This window comes from Musa acuminata, chromosome BXJ2-8 (genome assembly GCF_036884655.1).
Source record: "Musa acuminata AAA Group cultivar baxijiao chromosome BXJ2-8, Cavendish_Baxijiao_AAA, whole genome shotgun sequence".
In the NCBI taxonomy this organism is placed as follows: domain Eukaryota; kingdom Viridiplantae; phylum Streptophyta; class Magnoliopsida; order Zingiberales; family Musaceae; genus Musa; species Musa acuminata.
Window position 1 is genome coordinate 3,174,591 of NC_088345.1, and position 25,182 is coordinate 3,199,772.

General features: G+C 39.4%; 4 protein-coding genes across 6 annotated transcripts; 2 read left to right on the top strand and 2 right to left on the bottom strand.

Annotated features, from left to right (window-relative positions):
- Positions 1 to 1,427: 1,427 nt before the first annotated feature.
- Positions 1,428 to 7,189, bottom strand: LOC103993861 (protein TIFY 4B-like). 3 transcript variants are annotated; one of them, XM_009414072.3, is made up of 9 exons: positions 6,847 to 7,189; positions 6,599 to 6,756; positions 6,361 to 6,512; positions 5,968 to 6,052; positions 5,729 to 5,891; positions 5,587 to 5,652; positions 3,372 to 3,429; positions 3,083 to 3,300; positions 1,428 to 1,971 (listed from the first exon to the last, which is right to left on the bottom strand). In XM_009414072.3, exons 1-9 carry the CDS (start codon positions 7,055 to 7,057, stop codon positions 1,958 to 1,960), a joined length of 1,125 nt encoding a protein of 374 aa, XP_009412347.2. In that variant the 5' UTR covers positions 7,058 to 7,189; the 3' UTR covers positions 1,428 to 1,957. The 3 variants fall into 3 exon arrangements, with proteins under 3 accessions (XP_009412347.2, XP_009412346.2, XP_018685400.2); XM_009414071.3 differs by having other exon boundaries at positions 6,361 to 6,515; XM_018829855.2 differs by lacking the exon at positions 1,428 to 1,971 and having other exon boundaries at positions 3,164 to 3,300; positions 5,561 to 5,652; positions 6,361 to 6,515.
- A 1,718-nt stretch (positions 7,190 to 8,907) lies between these two features.
- Positions 8,908 to 11,251, bottom strand: LOC135618695 (uncharacterized). The gene is made up of 4 exons (XM_065119844.1): positions 11,129 to 11,251; positions 10,930 to 11,047; positions 10,705 to 10,857; positions 8,908 to 9,245 (listed from the first exon to the last, which is right to left on the bottom strand). Exons 1-4 carry the CDS (start codon positions 11,134 to 11,136, stop codon positions 9,072 to 9,074), a joined length of 453 nt encoding a protein of 150 aa, XP_064975916.1. The 5' UTR covers positions 11,137 to 11,251; the 3' UTR covers positions 8,908 to 9,071.
- Positions 11,252 to 11,428: 177 nt separating this feature from the next.
- On the top strand, positions 11,429 to 18,515 carry LOC135618694 (uncharacterized). Its single transcript, XM_065119843.1, has 11 exons — positions 11,429 to 11,630; positions 12,859 to 12,992; positions 13,480 to 13,644; positions 14,630 to 14,810; positions 15,626 to 15,682; positions 15,760 to 15,830; positions 16,219 to 16,297; positions 16,376 to 16,435; positions 17,275 to 17,375; positions 17,472 to 17,532; positions 17,971 to 18,515. The coding sequence occupies exons 1-11, from the start codon at positions 11,565 to 11,567 to the stop codon at positions 18,361 to 18,363; spliced, it is 1,368 nt and encodes a 455-aa protein (XP_064975915.1). The 5' UTR covers positions 11,429 to 11,564; the 3' UTR covers positions 18,364 to 18,515.
- An 839-nt stretch (positions 18,516 to 19,354) lies between these two features.
- Positions 19,355 to 23,258, top strand: LOC135618696 (homocysteine S-methyltransferase 2-like). The gene is made up of 7 exons (XM_065119845.1): positions 19,355 to 19,933; positions 20,215 to 20,271; positions 20,347 to 20,576; positions 20,678 to 20,807; positions 21,746 to 21,949; positions 22,159 to 22,230; positions 22,780 to 23,258. Exons 1-7 carry the CDS (start codon positions 19,490 to 19,492, stop codon positions 23,038 to 23,040), a joined length of 1,398 nt encoding a protein of 465 aa, XP_064975917.1. The 5' UTR covers positions 19,355 to 19,489; the 3' UTR covers positions 23,041 to 23,258.
- The last annotated feature ends 1,924 nt before the right edge of the window (positions 23,259 to 25,182 follow it).

Genomic DNA, 25,182 nt, shown 5'->3' on the forward strand with positions numbered 1-25,182 from the left:
AGTTCCACAACATTCTCTACGAAACGAGTTGCGAAGTACGGGGCGCTCGGTGCCGTGGCGATCGAAACCTAAGTCGTGGCGAAGGCGGTGCCCCGGTTTCCCTCACTCCCGCTCGAGATCTTGCGATCCCCTCGGTCGTAGCCCACGTCCGACCTCACGATTCGTGCGGGCTGCGACGGACAGGGCGAGGATGAAGCGGATCCGAGGGGGTGGTCGTGGTCGTTCCTGGGGATGGGTGCGGTTACCCGCGGTGAGGATTATTCCTTCGGATGTCCCATCCGCACCTGATTCGGGCCGGTCAAACCGACGCATCAGATTAAAATCTGAGGAAACGAGAAATAGATGGATATGGGTTTGCGAGTGGGTCATGTCATGCTTACGGTTTAACGGAAACGGGAAGCAACGCAGCTTGTGTGGAGTCGTACCTGATCCACTTTGACTCGCTCCTATCCCTCGTGCCGAAGACCGGGTCGATGTCAGCGCCAAATCCTCGTGCTAAGCAAAGCCAAATTGGGAACATGAGTGGTTTGACTTTTGCTTTGATTAAGACTTGGATTGCGATGATAAATTTGATGGATACAACGTTTTGCCAAGGTATTTAATTGTTAAGAGACATCCCTCTTTCACCTCATTATTTTCTCTTGTGAGCCACTCCGAGCACTTTATGTTATTGTTAAAGATATTAATAATACACAAAATTCCATAGGTATTAATTGTTATGCATAATTTATAGCATCATTTTTAAAGTTATAAAATTAAATCATATATGTCCAATAACACATCATACCTTAATAAGCAATTGACTATGAATATATATATAATTAAATTAAATATATAGCTTACATAATTGACTCAGTTCTGATACGTATGCATTGAGCACTCCTATAAGATGTCATGAATGGTAATGACGAAGACCTCCTTTCTTTTCTAATAGTGGATTAGATTGATGATGATGAAATGATGACGGCCAAGATTAGCATAAGGGTGTTTCATAAAAAAATATTACTCGACAAAGCCCCAAGAACGAGTCTACAATAAAAAGTCAAAAAGTCATGAGTTGGACTTCCGAATGAGCAGATTGCTTTTGGGCTTTGCTGAATGAAATATGAAGACACTAAAAGAAAATAAAATTTATATGGTTCTCATTGGCCAAATAAATGTGAGGTCACATATAAAAAAAATACTATGAGACCCAAAGAAATGGTAAGCATGAGATGGTGGACGGAATGATTGAAAAGAACAAAAAGAAAAATATCACCACATTACTGAAGAAGAAGAAGAGGCAAGAAAACAAGAAGCCACCAGCAAACACTTTTAAATACGAAGGAAAAGCCAAAAGCACTTACGAACGGATAAAGAATCTAAAATGAGTAATGCAGAAAACACGAGTGCGTTTGGTCCTCGAGGCAATACTTCCACCAGTAACGTAAACCAATAGATTCAACATGCATCGATAAACTTAAATATAAGAATCAACAACAAGAAAACTATCTCATAAAAGAGAAAAAAAAAATGGCATGTCAAACTTTCGGGATACGGTACTCACCCCAAATAAATCCACGAGCAGCTGCAATATTCATAGAACACCTTACAGCAAGCAAGGTGGTAAATGGTAAGAAAATGATAGCAGTTGGAAACACAGAACTGCGATCCTTCCATAGGCTGCACTGGCACCATAAACTGGCAGAATTGTTTTCACAGGTGAAGAAATCTGTTAAATCTTGGCAGATTTATATGCTGGATGGAGACTATGACTCAATCTCATCTTCCATCCTGTCTTCCACTATTTGTCAAAGTCATGCTTGTCATTGCTTGGAATCACAAACCCAAACTTCTTGAATATGTTCAAACCCAAAGCAGAAAGATGAGGAATTAGGATCTCTGATGGCTTTGGCCATGTTGATGGAGCAGCATTAGCACATTTCTGTTCGTCAAACAAGTGAAGTTAGGCAGTTCACTAATCCCCACCACCTGTAATTACGATTGAGATGCAAACAGATATCAGATTGTCACCAGCAGTAGTGCTAAACCAAACGAAGTAAACACCAACCAGATGTAATCAATAGAATTAATTAATGGATGGTGGAGTATGTGCATACATCATCGATTTATATCACATCGAACTAAGATGTAATCCTACTGAAATTTATTATAATAATAATTTGAAATTGTGATTGTTATTATTATTATTTTTATCTCATGAGAAGTCTGAGAAACTGCAACTCATTTGTTCAGCTCATGTCAATCAACAAAGTAATTGAGAGACATGTATCTGACACCAAATCTTACTTTTAACTCTCTTTATTTTTTTTTTGATAAAAAAGCTCTAACTTCCAACATAAGTTTAGTTTCTGATCTTATCAGGTTATCCAAATTCCAAGAATAGGGTGATGATGGTTTGAGGAACTGCAACTAATTTGTTCGCAGGTTTTATTTTCCTAATCTAAACTATCACAGATCCAAGAAGAAAAGAGAATAGTGGTGATGATGGACAAGAGCATATGAATAGCAGAACAAGCCCAGTGAATCGGACACTGTTGAAACATATATTGGGTCATTTTCTAATAGCTTAAACCATTAGAATTTATAACTACTAAATTAAATCTTTAAAATGATATCAGAATATGCCATGAATTGAAGATTGTATTTTCCATTTTTTCTCAATATTTAATTAAAATTATTTGTGCATTACTGGTTCTTCATTTGGCCATACACCTAAACTAGCACCATATATTCTCGGAGTAGGTGGTGGTGAAAGGCAGAGAGACTACCTCAGAAGAGGAGAGATCACCAATGGTAAGATGAAAAAAAACATTGAAAGTCGAATACAAGAAAATATATAAACAAGCCTTGATATTTTCAACATCAAAAGCGAATCAGACAAAGAAAACAATTACTATATCATATGATATTTCTGTATGTTGAAACAGAACTCAAAAGAAAACATCTCATGTGCAAAAATTTCATAAATTTTTGCATGAGTAGCATCCTCATCGAGATGCTAGCTTAATCAACCAGTAGTGATTTTACATGCAAAGGAAAAGTACAGTGCATATATCATCTAACACAAAATTTAACTCACCATCACCATTGAGATCGATGAAGAATTTCTCCCTTTGAACTTGGTTTTCTCCAGAGCTGCACCTACCTGGGGATTGAGGTTGTTGAAATAGGGCAGAGAAGCTTGTGTCATCGAGCGTGGTAAGCTCATTTAGGTTCGGGAATTTCAACTTTTGGCTAAAGTACATCATTTCCATATTTGAAGAAGTTGAACCTTTAAGGAGTTTCTTTGCCTTGAATCTTCATCAAAGAAAAAAAAATTAATGGAATTTCTTTAACAACAAGGCCTCTCTGGTACAAAAAAGCAATACCTGTCTTTTCTTTTCACCAAATACCTCTGCAATGATGCTTTTCTGCTTGTTGCAGAATCTGTGGTAGTTCAAGCAGCATTAGTACAAGTATGGCATCATTTGATTGATTATTAGGTCGCTAATATGATGCTAGTCATATGGATTAATTATAAACTCCCTCCACATCCATATCTCTCTTATCAGTGTCAATTTCATAGGATTTCTGAGGGCAACTGTATGGACACGACACACTAGCACAATATTCAGCAAATAAAAATGAGGCTTAGCAGTATTACATACAAACAGTCAACATAAGCCTGGTTTCATGCATGAAGTAGTGAAAGCCAATCTCAACATACAGGTTTCAGTTAATAGGACAAGTGCAGCAAACACAAATTTGTTCTGAAAACTAGATATCTACAAATTCTCATAGCATACTCCTATAGTTTTATGCAAATCTTTTTAAGGATCTACTTTTACAAATATGATTTTTGAACAACATCATATATTTAGATTATTCATGACAACTTAATTCCCATTAAAAATTGAACACAGAACTTTGTGCTGCAGGATTGAAAACTTTCTTCAACAAACATTTAAACAGATAGGTCCAGACAACTAGATACTAAAAATAGATGCAACTATCAAGCCGGCAACTATGGTTATTGGGAAGTTGGAACAGGGGCAGAAATGAAGAACAATAACAAATTAGTGGTTATTGCAATGAAGAACAATAACAAATTAATGGTCGGCCCGATCATAATGGGCAAATCGCAATCAGTCCATAGGCCACCCAATCTGCAAACAGGCTTCCAGTCCGTTATTACACTTACAACTATCGCGAATAATAATAAAAACTGGGTTCCTCCCCTAACAACCACAGCCACCCATCTAACCCAACAACCACCAGAACTCAAATATCTCGCTGGTTGCGTGAAGTACACTTAGATGACATTTGCTCTATACTCACGAACCAGAAGTATAGGAAATGGATTCAGCTAAGATCAGAATCCTTTAACATGTTTCGTCCACGAACAAAAGAATTGAAAATGGAATTTAAAATCCTATGTTGCTTCTTGTTTCATCTTGTCATATTTCTTTATGTTTTAATTATCTTATTTTGATAGATTTTATATATATTCATATTTACTATACTATTTATTATAATTTAATGCTACTACATATTTTGATTGTCTGATTGGGATGCCAATTTAGAGTCAATGGAGGTCTTGTTCTATGATTATCTCTGACTAGTGTTGGAAAAGTGTCAAATCCCCTTCATTGTTCAAAGTGTCAAACACTGTAAAACTATGTCAGAAGTATGTCCGATAAAATCCCTCTGATGCTTAAGTTAGTTTTGGATATAAAGTATCAATCAAGCGTTGAATACTTCAGAATTAGAATGTACTAGAGCTTTAAAATCTTAGAAAGAAAGGAAATGCACATGATGAGCTTTTCATAGTGTGGTTTTAGAGAGGGAGGAAATGCCCCCTTCGATGTGTGTTAATGTCGGGACGATTACATGCCTCTCCCGTTAATCAAAGTCATGTCGAATCCAATGAATGACAACATGTCAATCAAATGACATCGAGATGTTAATCAATGTGGCATCTAATTATCAAAACCATGACATTAGAATATCGATCATATGGCGTTAGGATGTCGACTACATAACAAGTAAGTATCGATTGTCAGTCACATCATCATTCTTCTCACCTATATATTGTTTTATGGTACTTTATATTATTTTATCTTTTTTCTACTTTAAGCTAATATTTAGTTAATAGTTTTATGAACGATATTTTATTTTTTAAAATTTTAAAATATTATTATTTGGTATATCATTTTCATATGTCATATTAAAGGCTATTTTTATATCCTTTGGGATTGTGAATGCGAATCACACGCACCAGGTCGGATTTCATATCCCTTAATAAGCAAAACACAAGTCCTCTCTAAAGGACGCCTCTGTCCGTCCCGACCGAACACGAGTGAAAAAATCACCCGCTCCCATTTCCATCCCGGTCTCAGTCCTCTCCTTGGTAAGGGAACCAAGTGTCGCCCTAAATCTTTAAATGCACGACCCATCACACAGTGGGGGGCCTGACGTTGAGACAGCCTCTCACAGGATGATACTGTTCGAGGATCCCACTAGGGTGTCAAAATGTGTGTCGCAATCAGTAATGATCGAATCAGAAAACAAACTTTACCCGCCACAAATTCCCCGCTCTCTTACCAGGCTCCGCTGGCCGCGTGCCTCTCGGTTCCTCCAAGCCGCCCGCCGCGTGGTGGGCCACCCTGCCTGCATCACAATCAGTCCGGTCAGATATTATCACAAGGCCAGGATTTATCTGCACAATACGGCAGTCGATGGCTACCCGACGCTGCTACTGGGAAAGTTTTGGCCAACGAGGGCGCTGTGGGGACCGATACCGGGCCCTGCTCGGGGACAACTGAGGTGGGGCGGAAGGCCGGAGAAACCGGACGGGTTAGGTCGTCGAAGCAGACCGCGCTGGCCGCGAGCTCCAGGACCGCCCTCGCCTGCGAGGCAAAGCGGCGCCGTGTCAGCGTGTAACGCGTCGTGAGTGACGGGCGAACACGAGATTCTTGAACTTACCTGATCCATCGGCAAGCCGTCGTAGACGTTGACCACGCCGTCGTAGACGATCGTCATCTGCCCGGCCGGGAGTTCGGCCGTCGCCCTGAAAACAGAGACGCATAAACCGTCATCAATGTTCACGACACGCCCATAGTGACCTGCACCATCCCTATGCGGAGAGGAGCGCTGGCCCACCCATGGGACATAACGCCTACCGATGAGCTCCTTTGCTCGATTAAGTAATCACGTACTGGGGCGGACGATCTGGGTCGTCGGATCGACGATGAAGGGTCTCAAGGAACGGAGGGGTGACCCGGTGAAAGAGAGGGGACCGCGAACCGGCGCACCTTAGCGGCGCGAGGAGGGGATGGGTTTTGGGGGGTCCAGTTGGGGATGCTTAAGGAGACAAACCTGGGGAAGAGGCAGCGGATCTCCGGCAGGGGATGGGGGTCCGCTCCGGCGGAGTAGGACGGAGGGATCGGATCCCTCCTCCGGTACGGTGACGACTCCTTTGCCGGCAGCTGCGATCCGCCGCCGTCCTTCGGTGAGGGCGGAGAAGAGTCCTGCTGAAAAGAAGCAAGAAATGGGGTGAGAATAAGGGCGTTACTTCGGTACTTTGTGGGGAAAGGAAAAACCAGAGGATGACGACCTGCAAGGGGAACACCGGCGCCGGAGGAGGGGAAGACTTCTGAAAGATTCCGACGCCAGCGGGGCAGTCGTCGCATCCCGGCGTCCCCTCGAGGAGGGCCTTAAGGGAGATGACCTGCTGGATCGCCTGCGACTTGTTCCATGACGGCCGCCGCATCCCTACACGCGCCCATCGATTCCCCCATCACCGCCCCCCCCCGGCAAAGCAGGAACACAGAGAGAGAGAGAGACAGAGAGAGAGAGAGAGACCTTTGGATTTGAGGAAGCGGCGGGCGTCCTCGCGGGTGAGCTGCGCGATGTCCCTCTCGGTGAGTTCGGCGAGGGGCTTCTCGAGCGGCGACCGAGGCACAATCTCCCCGGCGCTCGTAGGAGGCAAGCCGCCGTGATCGGCCGGGGTTCCGACCACCACGGATGCAGGAGTAGACATCAAAGGAATAGCAGCGGGAGAAGAGTCGATCATATCTCTTTCTCTCTCGCGCGCGTAGTGCGATCGCAGGAGCTACCTCAAAGAGGGAAAAATAGCTCGAGAGAGGCAATGTACTCGGAAACAAACTCAAACGGGATGGGGTTAGGCCGCGGCGTCTCCCGTTCGTTGGGGACCGGTTTATTTTATCCGGTGGACGACGCAACCCCATGCCGCCACGTCTGTCCGCCGCTCCCACCAGTGACTGCCTGGCCCCGCCCGTCGCCCCGATCACCCAAAAGCCTACGCATGCAACAAGCTTTGCCGCGTAGACCGTGACATGTTGCCAGCGAGGTAGATTAATCGTACGGCTGGTTGGACGAAGCAGCACGTACTGAGCCAATCGCGGCGCTCGGATATGATCAATCCAGCGTTACAACGCACATGATGGTACTTTACATGCGATTTATGCGTAAGGTAAATTGGAGACATTATTGGTATGCAGGTGACGTCAGCGGCATGGGACGAAATCCGGGTCACGTGCAGACCGCTCAGGGCCCGTTGTTACACCCCCATCCTAACGCGTGTCTTGACACCCGTAGGCCTCCGACACCGACGTCTCGGGGCCCACCCTCACGTGGGTGCGCCCACGTCGGACGTGGGGTTCCAGCGAGCGGTCACGATAAGTGGGTTCGCGTCGGGTGGGTGACGCGCGCTCGCCCACGGCGGTGTGGGGTCGCATGGCCACGGACGTGCGGGGGCCACGGTGGGTATTTCCCAGCTTAAGGTAAGCAAGTAGAGTAGAATTATAGGATGAGAGTTTCAAGTTGGCATGCGATACAGTATAAGCTATAATTTTGCAGAAGGAATCAAGTCAAGCAATTATAATGTTTGATAGAAAAATAAGTCACAAGCATATTGAAGCATCTGTTTCCCTACTTTTTTTTTTTCCTTCTCATCTGCTCCCCACGCCGTAGACCGACGCGACACCGTACGTCTCTAGAACCGTGAGGTGCATGCCACGTCAAGCTCCAATTGGGAGCTGGGGGCGATGTCGTCTGACGCCGCTCGAAAACCCCTGAAGACACCATCTCGTTAGAGAGGTGGTTCCGCCCCTAGAGTCAACGACCATGCCGGATTAGGGCCTGACCAATTCCCGTACGCAGGTATAAATACCCCCGATCGTCGGAGGGGCCCCATCGGGTGATCCTGATGGGGGCCATTTTCGTAGGAAAATATGACCACCTCACGAAGATGGACTGTCAACCACCCGGGAATTGCCACCCAGTGCACGAAGGAGAGCAGCCCATCGGTCTGGATCCCGACCAACGCTAACCAGCACTCCTTCCCGAGGGCGCAACCACCTCACGAAGACGAGCTGCCAACCACCTCGGAGAAGGAGGGACGTAGCTCGACATACACGGCGCCTGGATCGACACACCAAGGAACACTGATCAACACCCCGTCGCGAGGGTTCGATCGACCTCGACACCCAGCTCAACCGACAGAAGACTCCCGACATCAACCCGTGGAGCACGGCGACCAGGCCATGCTGTCTCATCAGCCACGACACATAACGAGACTATTTCCGTCACTTTTGTGTGAAGACTGATTTAAGAGAAATATAAACGGTCTTAACAACTATCCATCATCGTAAGGACTTGCTATGAATCAAGGAATTGATGGGGTTCCGTGACAACTTCATGCGCTCGGTTGGTTCAACTTCAAACACAATGCTGCAGGTGCTTCTGGGTGCCAGGATTCATCGAAGCTGTGAACAGTAACATCTTTTGATGATGACAAGTTTTCCAGCATCAATCTGTGTCAGATTCTTGGGCCATTCGCATCATGTTGATAGAGGAGGAAACTAAGCAGCCAGAAGAAACATTGATGATGCTCCCATCACAGCTTCAAAAAGATGAATGTACTATATCAATCAATCATTGAGGAAAAATCAGAATCCAAAATGAGAGAGGGAGGGGGGGGGAGAGAGAGAGAGAGGAAATTGGGGGCATTAGCACAATGGTTTTGAGAATTAACACACATGCTGCAGAAAGAAGAAAAAAAAGAACTAATTTTCCTCCATTGGCTTCGCAGTTGGCGTTTCTTCAAGATCCTGCATTTCTTCATCAGGCTTTGCTGGAGGTGGTGGTAAAACCTCAAGAACTGAATCCACCAGCTCCTGAACTTCATCAATCCCTCGGGCTTCGTCTTTTGTAAGACGCTTCTCGCAGTACTCGATAATCTGCACAGGTAAGAAGGCACGAACAAAGGGATGATGGAAAAAGAAACAGATCTCTTAGACTATTTGTCATGAAATGAATGGAGCATATTCTAATATCTTAGCACATATATTTGGGTAGATTTACCAGTCCAAAAACTGATGGTAGCTTCAAAAGTAGTCCGACAATGATGTCTAATAAAGGCGGACACTCAAATCAAATCATTTTAGGATATCAAGTTTTAGAGTAAAAACTAGAACGAGCTAAAACTAGAACATAAGACAATAGTGGAAGCATGCATTATTTGGATAAAAGCTGCAACATCTTAACAGTATAGGCATAGTAAATCCTAATGAAAGTTCTTTGATAACTGAACAATGGTAAGTATTTTGACGATTCTCAGAGATGAGTCTTGGAATATAAATAGTTCATTGCACCTCCTGTTTTAAAATAGATCGGTTTAAGATTTTCAATGAGGCACAGGTCTTTATGAGTGTATCCACCATGGTTTATTTTTCTAGTTTCTATTTCACTGCATCGACAACTTCACTCATCTATGCCAACTCCAGGTTCCTTATTTTTTCGTGTGCAAAGGGTACTCAGGGTTAAAGATCACTTAGAAGTCCTTGGGCTTTAAGGAGTGTAAAACCAAAATTTCATATGTTTTCAGAGATTTTGTTGATATTGATTAATAGTTTACCATATTTTCTCAGATCTTGATAAAATCAACCTCATGAGCCTTTTGATTGCTCTTGACATGCAGATTTATGCATCACTTCTTGCACAAGTCATGAGCCTTTTGAATGCATCATTTATTCAAACTCGGTTTTTTTGGGTTTGAATATTGGTCCTTCGTAAGGTTTCTGTGTTAACTCCTTGATGGTTACCTAAAGACTCTTTTAACTCTAAATGCATTCTCTGAAAATAAATAGAATCATCAAGTTGGTTGAAAACTTGAAATTATCTCTCTCTCTCTCTCTCTCTCTCTCTACACACATGTGCGCGCGCACACGCACACAATCGTGCAAATGATTTTATTAAGTTGGTTGCAAATAGTTCAAATGGACCCTCTTTATTTGTTTGAGTAATTCACAATGATGAAACTATCTCCAGCTAACCATGATAAAGGTTAATCTTAAGAAGTCCAGGAGCCTAAGTTAAGAAAGTTACTTAAAGAACTCATGAAGCTATAATATTCAAGGGAGTCATCACATGAAATTATCATGGAGCAGGTACACCAAGGTCATATAATTTAGCAATCTACAATGCAGACATATCATCACCTCGAGGAAGAACAGAAGTTTTCCTTTGAATAGAAGCTGGATGCATAATTAGTCAACAATTAACATGGTTCTTCGTATGCAACAACTGATAATTGTTGACAAAGCTTGATGTAAATAATCGCAATACCTAAATGCAAGCTCACACATTCTAACATACCAAACATAACAGTACCAATTAGTTTCAAAAAACAAGACATACCGGATCGATCAGAGCTTGGTTGGATGGCCTCAAGTTGATGATGTTGAACTTCTCAGCTTTTGCAAGCTTGAATTTTTCGCATCTTTTCAAGAACTCATCGATTGCTCCCCGTGTCTGATTGCAAGCAGGCGTGTTTACAAGGTAATCGAAAACCTGCCCACACCAGAACCAAGATACCGTCACCAGGATTGCTAGACGATGAGATTTAGGGCGTGGGAGTGTCACCTTGCACTCGGACGGGGCAACAGCACCAAGGCACCCCATGGGATCACTCGTCGCCCCTCTCGCGCGCAAGAACTCGAGGACCTCGAGATTGGTGAGCACCCCAGCATTCGCCTGTAATCTATGGAGCACCAAGATCGTTTCTTTAGCAAGATTCCAACAACAGGATCAGAAAGGAATCACCAAGAAGAAGAGGGCTTACGTTTTCATCGCGGGATCTCTCAATCTCAGAAGGAGAGAGACACCCTTGGAAGGCACGCGACGCTGAGCGGGACGACGGCGGGCCGGCGGAGAGATATAGCGGTGGATGGCGACTAGGGGTTTGCGGGTGGTTTGGGTTGGATATTGGATTAATCTGGACCGTCCATCTTCAACGAATTGAACGGTGGACTGTGCCCGATATCAACCCGATCCGACCCGTTAACAGCTTCCTGCCCAACTCGTGTTCTTCACGTGACCGAGGGAGCGGTACACGTGGCCCAGTATGCCGCGTGCCGTTCGACATTAGGGCGAACGAGCGCATCAAAAGGTTTCGCGCCGTGCTAAGCTTTCGATTCCCATCCCTCGCGTTCTCTTCTTCGCTTCTTGGGTTGGCATCGAACGCAGAGGAGCTGCCGCCAGGGGCAAACCCGACATCCATGGAAGAGACGACGGAGATTGTCTCCGATGGCGGCGACGAAGCGGCTCCTGCAGCGGTAACCATGGTTCGTGCTCTTTTTAATCTTGGTCCTCGTCCTTCTCTTGGATTTGGCTCTTTGTTGACTCCCTTCTTCTGCATTAACGCTACTTGATCCGATCGAAATCCGTGCGCCAAGTTAATCCTACACCCGGTTGTGTAATTTTACGAGTGCGATTGAGATCATTAATTCTACATAAATTTATGACTTCTCTTTTCACCTTCTTGTTATGCAGTCTTTTAATGACATCTAGGAACCTACTTGCTTCATCAAGGCTACTAGAAAACCGTTTTCTTGAGGATTAAGCTAAAAGAAAACCATCAAAACTAATCGAAAAACCCTTTTGTTCAGGGATAATCTAAAAGAAAACCCTTCATGGGCTACTCGATAGCATACACCTTTACGGAAAATTGCACCGAGGTGTGATCAGGATAGCTCAGATTATGATCTTATCATGTTACGAGCGTACAGGTCGGGCTGTTTTTTAGAGAGATAAGTTGTAAACATAACTGTGATCCTCCCACATTAATCAGACTTCACAAGTCCTGGTATAACCAAATTAATTTGCCTAAACACCAAGACATACTCTTTTTTTTTTTAATGTGTCTCCTGACCTTGCTTTAACTAATTAATTGCTTGGACACTAAAATGTTGATGTTATGTGAAAATCTTCATAAAAAGAATGACCACTATGTGTATATATGAATTACAAAGAATTGACTTGGATATTCATAAAGATCAATTTGTACTATGAATTTAATCACTTATAGTCCCTTATTATTTCTTTTCTAATGGCCCATTGCACAATTAAGAAAATCTTAGTCATTAATCATATTTGTAGGACATTTTGTAGACCAAGATTGAGGCCACAAGCTAACGGGTTAAGTGCCTCACCATATATGGATTTGTATTGTTTTGATTGAAATAATGTTGGATAGTACTTAACTGTTCTATTCTAGATACAGATTAACTTCCATGTCATTTGAGTTCTCAAATGTTGTAGCTATGTTGTTATGCGGGTGCTCCTTTTTAAGAAACAACCTTTCGAATAAATTAAATTTCACAAGGCTTGCATGTCCGACCCAGCAAATGTAGTTTCAAATTCAAATGTTATATTCCCTTGACATGTTCTTGTTTCTAAAAGAAAAAAGAAGGCACGTGCCATTATTTTATTGCCAAAATATCTTAAAAGCTAAACGTTCCTTTTGTTGCATTTAAGTATTTGATTTCTTACACAACTTTCATTTGGGAATAGGATGTAGAAAATGGCTTGATTGAAGAAGAGAAAAATATGGATGGTGAAGTCGCTCCTGCACTTATCTCCATTCATCCTTTTGAGAAATCAGTTGTTGTTGCAGTGGGTTCTGAGCTTCGACTATTCAATTTAGAGTAAGCTTTCCAAGATATCTTTATCGAAACATGATTATTCATGGTTATGTCATACTTGACATTTGAATTTTGACTAGAATTATAAGAATCCAGTGATAGGTCGCTTTTAAGTTTGCTACTGATGTCTTGTCTTTGAGCCATAAGAAGATTCTTCTTTGAGTAGTTGTCTGTTGCTTTTTGAACCCTAAAGGACAAACTCAGTGCACAAGGCTGCTCCCTGACACTGTGCGGTCTGCGGAGCATCAATGTGCATAGCCTTACCTTTGCAAGCAGAGGTTGGTTATTTCTATTACTCGAACCTTGGACACTGCTATATGGTCATAATGAAGTTTTGCAACATGTCAATGGTTGAAATTCTAACAGGTGGAACGATAGTAAGAGACAGACTTATGATAGACCATAATTTGGAAGCATTATCAGCCCTTTTGGGCATATATCAATAAAATATATATATATATTCTGATTGCCTTTATTTTGTTCCCAACAGGGGTAACTGCTCAGTCTCATTGATAGATGATCCCAGTGGCCCTTCCCATTCAGATGCAATTAGATCAATTAACTTTGGTGCAAGTGGAAAATTTCTTGCATCTGCCGGAGATGACAAACTTGTCAAGATATGGGAAACAAGTTCCTGGCATTGCATTCATACTGTGTGAGTTTTAGGCTCTAAATTTTTTCAATGCATAATTTCAGATGAACTGCTTGTTCTTCTTTTCCTATGTATTTTGGGTGGAGGTGGGGATGTAATTTTATTATGTATTTTTTATGCAAATTCAAATATGTAATCAAGTATGAAGCACGTGTGTTATGTCATCTTAAGGCTGATACAGACACTTGATAAAATAAGATAAGGCATATGCAAAGGCATCTTGATTTTGTAAACTGAAAAAAATTGGACTTTTCCTGTTTTCAGTGTGAACTGTATCATGGATTACTTGTTAAATTTTAGCAATATGTGAAATGACTGATGTTCCTAACATCATTAGGGTTTCATTAAACTGTATCAATAGGATAATGATTATCAACTTATTGTCTAAAAACCATCCTTGGCCCTTAAGTATCTGCTTGGTGAGATGGCATTTTTAGCTGATACATTTAACAACTGAAGTCCTAAATCCTTAGAGACAGTACCGTTCGATGTATCCTACCTTATAACTCAAGTTCTCACACAATAGTAACTTTCTACTGTGATATCAAGGTTTCGGTTTGTTTCATATTTTAATAAGAAATGGTGTTCCTAAATTTTGTTCATGCAACAATATTTGGATGTAGACTACAATGAGTTATAGCTACTTAGTCTAGCACATACGTTCATGTTCATTTTAGTGCATAAGCAGACTCGAACTTAGTTGACTTTTACTCCAGATTTTTATGTTGTTGAAGATGGTATGGTGCAGGTATTCTAGTGGATGAGAATTTATTCCTTTATACAATTTAGACACAGATCCTTCTGGGAAATTGGATCTAATCACTATATAATTATAAGATTATGTTGTTGTAACTGTCAACTGGGTAGGTTCATTATGTATAGTTATGTTAATCAAATTTTTTATTTTTTCCTTGTTTTGCTGTTATTAAATACCCCTTGTTCGTGAAGGTTTTATATATTCATATTGCTGTGAACAACTAATATCCAGGTCTGCAGACAAACGAGTTAGTGCAGTTGCTATTAGCCACAGTGGGCGATATGTTGCTTTTGCTGATAAGTTTGGAGTTGTCTGGTTACTTGGATTGGATGAAGATGATGCTAAACAAACAAAAGTTGATAAGAAGGTTGTGCCAATTCTAGGTCATTACTGCAGCATCATTACTAGGCTGGTATGAGTTTTTATCATCCCACTTTCTTAATATTCATGATAAGGTTAACTTTATTTTCTTTGTACTGTCTCCTTGTTTTTCTTTTCTCCACCAAAAAGAATTCCCCATATTTGATGCATAACTTCAATGGATCCGCTTTGCTGTGCTATTTGATGGTATTTTTAATTGTTATTTTATTCTGTTTGAACTAGATGACTTTTAGTATTATTGATGTCTGCTATAGATATTATTCATGTTCTATTGGCTTATATCTATTAGATCTAGTAAAATTTATGTGATTGGACCCTTAGTTTTAGCAGTCATGTACCATAATTAAGCGGGTGGCACACCATGTTTTTTTTTTTTCTGGTACTTTAAAAATGATAATGCACATGCTCATGCCATTTTCATTGGGTTTGTAAATATTAACGTTTTGTCATGTCATTGACATCAATGGAGCTTTATTCTGGTTTTTTTGTTTTTTTTTGGGGTTGTGTGTGTTGAACATATTTTTTTTCAAATGAAAGTTCAGTGCATTATTTTTCCACATACTACCATTTCACAAGTTCTAAGTCTACTATGAAGTCAATATGTTCCTTGCACAATGGATCACTAAAGCAGATAGATATTGCCTCTGCTGTGCATCTCAGAAGTCCATAAGCAAAATACGCTAACTAGTTTAATGAAGATAGCCTTGTTACTCTATCGGATCTTAAATTTTAAGCAGAAATTGCTCATGTATTTTAAGCAGAATACGCTAATTATTGGTTGCCCCATAGGGTCTAATTTTGATTATTCATATAGTTTTGGTTATTTTTCTGTTGTTCAATATGCAGGAATTTTCGCCATATGAAAGGTTCATTGCAAGTGCTGATCGTGACTTCAAAATTCGTGTATGTATAAACTTCTTAAAGTGTTCTAGAATTTCTTATGGTAATTTTCTTGTGTAATCTCATTTCCCCATTTGTAGATCACGGTTTTTCCTAAACTACCTCTAAAAGGAGCACATGAAATTCAGAGTTTCTGCCTTGGTCATAAAGAGTGAGCATGGATTCTATGTCATATGCACATTGTTTTGGTTATTTACTTTTAGCTTTCTGTTCTCCAATATACTTGCATTTTCCCAAGTCTTGATAACTTTATTTTGCACTACAAAATGCAAATTAATGAATTTCTAAACATTAGTTTGCGTATAGCACAGTTGTCCTTTATATTGTAATGAGTATTATAGCAGGTCAAGACATTATATTGAACTTCTGCAGCCAGTTTATAATATATAGTAAGTCCATAAACCAGTTGTATGCTGAGTATTTGAGTACATCACACATACATCACATCTTTAATCTCATACCTCCATATATTAGTGTAAGATCTCACTTAAAATGGCTGTTGGATAACAGATCATTATAACTGGGGTTCTTTTTTGCAGCTTTGTTTCTTGTTTTGCCTTTGCATGTCCTCCAGGATGTGCCCATGGTTTTCTCTTTTCTGGAAGTGGTGATTCAACTGTGAGTGCAAAAAATCATCTAGGAATATGAAAAATGTTGTTGTTGGCATGTATTTATATGGTGTTTTGCCTTTTGTAGGTTCGGTTGTGGGACTTCATTTCTGGACTCCTACTTGCTACTTGTGAAGTTGGGGCAATGGTAACATAGACTAAGCTTATTTATTTTTATGTAGAGAATTTTCTTTTTGCAAGGAAATGATGTCAATTTCTGTAATGTTTTTAATAAGAGATTGTCATGATGCCTCATTATCTACAAACGCTGAGGCTAAAGTTTACTGTTTATGGTACTCACAGATTTTATGACTTTTAAGTGCTGGGATAAAGGTATGACACCTAGCCCAATTTGCCAACTGTATTAGCAAATACATTTGGATTAGAAAGACTCCATTTGGCTTAGAAATGAGATGTCCATTGAGTTGTATCAGTTCATAGATTGATGAAAGCAAATGGGGACCTGGTAGTGAAAATTTTCTAGTTTTTTCCTGGATCGACGGAATCCTTGTGGCTTGGAGCTGTGCCTTTATGCAAGATTATTTTGGTTGGATATGTTGGCGTGAACTGACTACATTAAAATAGGAGACAATGCAATTGCATATTGGTACATCTATTATCAGCATGTGTACGAGACTCAGAAGAGCCTTTTCTTTTTTAGCAATTTTTTATATCTTAAAATGGTGCTTCATAAAGATCTAAATACACATCTGAATTAATTGATTTACATTTTGTATAGTGTTTCATATTTCACTTGTGATGAAAGGTCTTTCTTTCAATTACCTTGATCATTTATACCACTCTCTGCTGGCTTTGATTCCGTATCTCCTGATGACATGCATCTGCTCACATTCTTTTATTACGTTTTTCTTTAGTCATTCTTAATTTTCAAGTATTCATCATGACAGGTTAGCTAGTCATCATTGTTTTTGAGTCAGCAAAATTATTATTCTTTTTATCTGAGAGCCTACTGGTTTCATTTTGAAGGTAGGATCATTACAGTACAATGGGACAGAGGATGGTTATCCACCAGTTACTGATCTCTGTGTCTCTTCTGATGGTTCGATAATTGCTGTTGCCATTCAGAGGTAAGTTCACTGACATTTTTTTTAAATTTTCTTTTAGAAATTCTGGCTGAAACATACGTGCCATAATTTGAAAGATGGTGATATTTGGTACTGCAGTTTGCGTGGGATTGTGCTTTTGAGTTGTGGTTTTTCAGATAGAACTCTCTCTGTTGCCAAGGTAAAAAATTAACCAAGAGATATAATTAGCTGATAGATGTTACATGCACATCGAACTGCTGTACATGCTTACTAACCAAGCAAAAGCCAAAGGGAAAAAGATTCCGGTCAGCAGACTATCCATATACATATTATCGATTTCGGATATGAGCTTTAAGTTGGATTTTACTTTGATTTGCTTCCACATTACCTTATTCACCTACCGAACTGTTAAGCTTCTGAGGCTATTAGATGGATTCTCAGCTGACCTTTTCCCATCTTTTCTAGGAGAAATTTTATTTTATGTGCCCATTTAGTACATTATATATCATATTTTATGTTCCCACCAGCTTTAAATCTTTTTCCGTGCCTTGTGGTAATGGAAAATTGAGATTTCTTGAAACATGTTTATTTTATAATTTCTTACGTTCTTACTTTTTTTTTTTTTTTTTTCCTTTAGGTTGTTACCTTGGAAGATAATTATTTCCCGACCAGTATGGTGTTGAGCTCCTTGACACAACGCTTGTGGATGGTGATGGGTGCCTCAAATCTTCCTACCCTGAGCGCCACCCAGTTACCAACCCGCATTAGGGTCATGTCTGGCTTTCACAAAGACCCTTCAGATTACAATGGCCATGATCCTATTACTTTGGAAGACAATGAAGTACCAGGAGGGAAGAAACTCCTTTCAGAATTGCAGGGAAGTTTTGACGTTGCCATGGAAGAGGCAGCTTTAGCAGCAGCTGCAGCAGCAGTTAAAGCATCAATGCGAAACATGCTGATAAAAAAAGAATACGCTTTAGAGAGAAGAGAGATGAGAAAAAGGAACAGAAATGATAGAAAACTAAGATAGAAGAGCTTGTGTCAGTTGTCTCTTGTGATTTAGGTGTTGTTGTTTTTGCTTACATATTGATGGGGACTCCTTCAACTCAAAAACTTAAGATTTTTTTTTAATTTATTAATTATTAAAGTTCTGAGACTATCCTCTTAGGATATTTTTCTTCATTTTACATATGAATATTTTTAATGTTTTCTTGTATTCATATTTTTTCCTTTAATCTTACTTTAAAATTGAGTTCATATCTTTTCGGATGTTATGGGATGGTTCAGTCATCCACGTCTATTGATAGTTTGATTTTTTAATATAATTAATTCAGATCAAATTTTTATTCATTTGATTTTAATACCATGTCAGAAGTCTTATACTGATGATATAGTCAAGATTAATATATAAAGGACAAATACCAATGTTTAAGCATTTAAGTTATGAGCCAAAATATGTATATCTCACTTGATTCTTAATAAGAGATTATATTTCCAAGAAGATAACTATAGATTTTAAAATGACTATTAATTATCCTATCCTGTCCTGACCGTTGGTGGCATCGACAGCTATTTCTTCCTATTTGGTTTCGAGTTATTTCTGGCAACTCCACCCGATGATGAAAGGTGTTTTTACTCTGTTTACTTTTCAGAGAAAAGAAAAGGTGTGTTCCTCGTTATTGCTTCAAAGACAATTTAACTTTGCGGGCCCTGCAAGCTGGCAATGCAAATCGATTCATCAAGATAAGCTCATCTTTTCATAGTGGAGAAGGATATTTTTGTTGTGCACCCTATCGACATGGAGCTTCTGGATGTGTCAACCTACCTCACGGTACAGTGACTCTGGACGTCTTTCACTTTCTTCGCTAAACCCATCTACATACATGCAGCCTAGATTCATTGTATCCGCCCAATTTTCTTCTCTGAACATAGAAGAAACACAACGAAGCCCAAAAGAAAAGAACTACAAGCTCTGTTTCCCCAAGTGCCCAAATATATATATATATATATATCCCCAAGTGTTACATACATAACTCCAAGCCATCAGAATGTCTTGAATCCACAGATGAATCGATTCCGATTCTTCGCATCGGTAGAACAGCCGCATCAAATTCCAAGGACCAGCCAAAGATCAACTATATATCTGAGGATTGGGGATGGAGGATGTTTGTGAAGGGAACGCCCACCAATACAGCTCTGTTTTTCTTCCCATAATAGCCGCAACGGGCGCGTTTCATGAACCCCATCTTACCCTTCCGGGAATCAGAAGAATTACCGAGGGCGGACTCAAATCTCTTCCCTATATATCCCCACGCACGCGACCAACTTCGGGAACCACCCATCCCATCCTTTCCGCCTCCGTGAGAATGGCGGCCGGGGAAGTGGAAATCGCGCCCTTCTCTCTCTCGCACGCGCACGCAGGCACGCACCGTGGCACGGGGTTCGGTGCCCGTCTGATGCGGGAGTTCCTCAGGGAGGCCGGTGGATGCGCCGTCATCGACGGCGGGCTGGCCACGGAGCTCGAAGCACATGGAGCCGACCTAAAGGACCCCCTGTGGAGCGCCAAGTACCTCTTCACCTCCCCCGACCTCATCAAGAAGGCATGTCCCCTCTCTTCTCCCTGATCCTTAATAGACTTCCCATCCTTCTATACTACGGTCTACAATGTAGTTTGGCACAAAAATGATTCCCATTCGTCGGCCTTCTCCAGCATTCTCGTGTTGTGTTTGTCCATGTTGTGGCAATCTGTCAACTTCTCATGATCTTTATATTCCGAACAAACCCATCGTACAGAGTACGGTGATAGGTGCTTCGATTCCACTGCTTGCAAGCAGCACAATCTGTTCCCTTTCTTTGATTACCGCCTTCCATACCTTTGCAGGTCCATTTAGACTATCTTGAAGCTGGTGCGAACATCTTGATCACCGCATCCTATCAGGTTCTCTCATCCATCTTTGGTGACAACATCTCGCAGCATTATAATGGTGAGCGCTGATCACTTCGTGTGTACCAGGCTACCATACAAGGTTTCGAGTCTAGAGGCTTCTCTAGGGAGGAAAGTGAGGCCTTGTTGCGGAGAAGCGTCGAGCTTGCATGCGAAGCACGAGAGATATTTCAGGGGCGACGCCTTAGAGCCTCCGATAGATGCAGCAAGGACGGCATCAGTTCTAAGCAACACCCTGTTCTGATTGCAGCATCGATAGGAAGCTATGGAGCATATTTGGCAGATGGCTCCGAGTATAGGTGCAACCTCTAATGTTCATCGTGGTTATTCTTCTTACATGGTACCTTTCGTTAGATGATCTAACTCCAGTTACGGTGATCATTGTCAATTCATTTTTCAGCGGTAATTATGGTCTAGAAGTGACTCTGGAGACGCTCAAAGATTTCCACAGGAGAAGACTTCAGGTTCTCTCTGAAGCTGGAGCAGATATAATTGCTTTTGAGACAATTCCATGTAAAATTGAAGCACAGGTATTGTTTGATACATACATATCTAGATCAGGATTCTCCCTAAGCTGTAGCCCTGCCGCTACCTTCTGATACATTTTTTCCTGAAAGCTGTAATGGACTTAGTACTGTAAGCACTTTATAAACATTAATAGTTTCATATATTTTTGAAAAGATAAGGCAAACAAAAACTTTTAGAAACTGGGTGTGGTGTTATGAAGTAATTTGCTGCAACAAAGCGGTCAATTTTCTAGGTCCCTTAATCTAATCCACCTGTCGGATTACTCCTGGACTTGAGTTGGTACTAAGTCTCAATGTGACATACAACCGTGTTGATTGTTGACAACTCCAAGCATTGAAGTAACTTGCTCCTCCAAACAAGGAGACCAAAGCATTGAAGTAACTTGCTTCTCCGAATAACTTGCTCCTCCAAACATTGAAGTGACTTGCTCCTCCATACAAGGAGTCCAAATCATTGAAGTAACATATCAGTTTCAGCCACTTCTAGCTTACTAGCATAGCAATGATTGCATGCTTGTGCTCAATATATATTTGTAAATTATCCTGCATAATTTTTAGCACTTTGATTATTCTATATTTACTATTCTTGAAAGTGATAATTGATCCAACAATGGTTTGATTGTTTCTATGTAATAATCACTCCGAAATATTAATACAGTGAGGTGATGAATTTAGTTAGCCGTGCTGGTGGAGGTAGGGGAGAACCGAAAAAGGCTTGGTTATAATAAGGAAGGTGATGATCACTGACCTACACTGAGCGACATTTCCCTCAACCGTGCTTGGTTGTCCGAATAATAAGCTAGAGATTTAAATTTTACATCTGGCACAAAGTTTTTATTATTGATGTCAATGTTCTTCCCTTGCATAGAGAGACAGATGAGTCTCAGTTCTTTTTTATTTGATATAATACTCTCGGTGGATCCTAATTCTTTCCTTTATAGGCATATATTGAGCTACTTCAAGAGTGTAATATAAAAATTCCAGTCTGGTTTTCTTTCACCTCAAATGATGGGATCAACATTGTCAGTGGAGACTCTTTGATGGATTGTGCTTCGATAGCTGATTCATGTGACAATGTTGTTGCAATTGGATTCAACTGTACTTCTCCCAGATATATTCACAGTTTAATTCTATCTATCAGGAAGGTACTATGAATAATTAAGCTTTTAGCTCCTAAATTAAGCTGCATTGTTAACTTTTTGTACTTCTGTGTTAAATACTGGATTTTATGCAATTCATTTTGACAGTATCATGTCCCCACACGATCCTGGATGAAGCATGTGTTCAGTATTTGGCATGCTATTTAACTCTTTTTAGTTTGTGATGAGGCGTTTCTGGTTTTTCTCTTGTATAGTTGACAGAAAAGCTAATCGTGATCTATCCAAACAGTGGTGAAAGCTATGATCCTGACAAAAAGGAGTGGGTGGTATGTTTTCACTATCTTGAAACTTTAAGCTTGAATTTTCAGATATAACTGATGCCTGATCATTCTTTTTCGTCTTCTTTGACATTACTATGATATAAATCAAAGGGTAAGATGGAGTAAGAAAGCACACTTTGTCTTAATCTCCTATTGTTCCTTAATGGAGTATATACCTTTCTTCACAACCTATCGGAACAGAATTATCCTCTTGCTAAATCCTTACTAAGAGGCCATCAACTGGTGGTTGGATCAATTTGAATGCCATGACATTTTCTTCCCATGATGTTGCTGATGTCAAGCATCCTTTGCATAAAGCAATCAGCACTCCTTGAACTATGGTCCATATATGCATCTGATCTAATTTGTGGTGCTAAAATAATGATCATTTGGTGCAAAATCTTTCATTCTTCTGCTTACTAAATGATCGTAGTGAAGTGACTGATTGTAAAATCATTCTGCATAACTTGGGTCAGCATCATATATTGACATTAGATTATATACAATATTATATGAAAAAAATACATCTACTGACTTGTATGATTCTGGCTACAGGCATCCAATGGTGTTTCTGGTGAAGATTTTGTTTCATATGTTAGCAAGTGGCATGAGGCTGGAGCTTCTCTTATTGGAGGTTGCTGTAGAACAACCCCAGACACCATTAGGGCAATCGCCAAAGCTCTGCGCAAGGACTTTTATCCTTCAAAACCAGATGAAGAGCTGCATAATGACATTGAAAGAAATATTACTCAAAGACAGCTTCTTGATCGACTCTGCATAAAGTCATCACTCGGAAAGAATGATACATATGAGTAGATTGGCAGCAAAATATGGATTCTGTAGTGGACTTAAAACATATTGATCTTGATGTCAAATAGATGCCATTTCTGTGTTCCTTGGAGTGCCCAAGTGGCAACTTTAATCTTGGCTTAGGAAAGATGATCTTGATGTAACGAGAAATGGCTTCTTAATTTGTAGCATGCAAAGATGGTCTTCTCAAGGAGACATGGATGACAACATGTTGAATTTATGTATACCAATATGTTGTGATGATACATCTATTGCTAATTGATTATAATAATCTTGACACTAAACTCTTTGATCCATCATATAGATGATATGATGTGTCTCTTCAACCAATATAGATTTTTATCAAGAAAGGGTGCGTCTCTTGTCAATAGATGATTTTTTTATTATGCTTTATATCATACCATAAATGACATGTTACTGATGTTGAATCATGATTATATTACAAATACTAAGAAAAATACAATCCATGCGTGCATTTGCATTACCAATGTTATCTCCCAAGCTTGCACATTTAATTGCCATAGCCATTGCACACCAGCATATTTAGATCTATAAGGATTTTATCCTGACCTAATAACACATTATTAATTGGCTTGAGCAAGTTTCATGGATTAGACATGCACACAAGGATTGATCTTAATGTGTAGTTGCATGTTCTGCAACATGCAACTACGCATTAAGATGAATCTCTTTTGTGCTTGTCTATCTATTACTCAAGTCATCGATAATATTGAAATCAATATTTAAATATTTAGATTCTCCATCAGCAGCCAAATCTTTAAACTTGTTAGCTCTTATAATTTTTATCCGCATTGTACTCCCCAAAAGTTGAGAACTTCACAAGTATACCCCTGAAAAAGACCCAAATGCAAAATTTTAATGGATATATTACGTGTCCAAGGGCATATATAAAATTTAGTAATTTATGGGAGTCGAAATGACAAAAACCATAGACAACCTCCGCCTTCCTTTTTTTTTTCTTGATATAAATTAAATAAAAGAAATTAGTGAATATTATTTTTAGCTTATATCCTTAAGTTTTATGTAGCTTATTGCCAAAGAGACGATGGTTGACTTATGGAATATGAATTATAATAAATATTTTTTACTTATAAAATATTTTAAATAATTATAAATGATATCAAAGAGAATAATATTTATAATGATATACATAATTAAGATATTTAGATAATTCTAAAAAAAATCTACTCCATATCAATTTTGTAGTTAAAATACTAAGTATATATTAGAGTTACTAATAAATAAAATACTAAAAGGCTAATAAAATATCTAGAATTAACAAAGGATTATATGCTCACACGTATAAAATTAGATTAACTTGATATTGAAAAAGAATCTTCTCGAAATGAAGTTTACTTTATATTTTATATTAATATTAGTTAGAGGGGCAATTTACATGAAAAATATAATGTATTATTGTATTATCAATAATAAAGATTGATTTTATGGTATACTTTGAAACCACTATTCAAGTTTTATGGTTACAAAATGTTAATCTTAGACTTTAGATATAATCAAACTCAATTGTCAAGTCATTTAAGATACTTTGACTTATCAATTTTATTTTCTAAGAATAATAAATACTCTATTAGTTCTATACATTTATTCTATTAGAGAAAAGAGTTCACAAATAATTAATATTAATTAATAATTTGAGTTCTACTATATTGATTGATGATATATTAATAACTTGATTTACAATCTAAAATATTTAAAAGAATATATTCTTATAATCACTATGACTCGTATAATCACTATAACTCATATTGATAGTCATACTTAATGTGGTATTATATTTATTTAATTTATTAACCTATTTTATAAAAATTATGCATATATATATTTTTTTTTAAAAAAAAAATAAAATCTAATTAAATAATATTATTTTAAATATAAAATTTTTTGAAATCTTACTAGTTAATGGGCCAAGTAAAAGAATATTATATTATGTAGCTCTATTTTGTTAGATAAAGGTATATTATAAATATGATTACGATTATCGACCAATAAAAAATTTTAATTATAAAAAATTTTAATGAAGACAATCTTGATGAGAGGGACTCTCTTAATTATTTATTTCAAACCATCTCCTCTCACCTATAAATAGATAGGATCTTCTAGGGATCC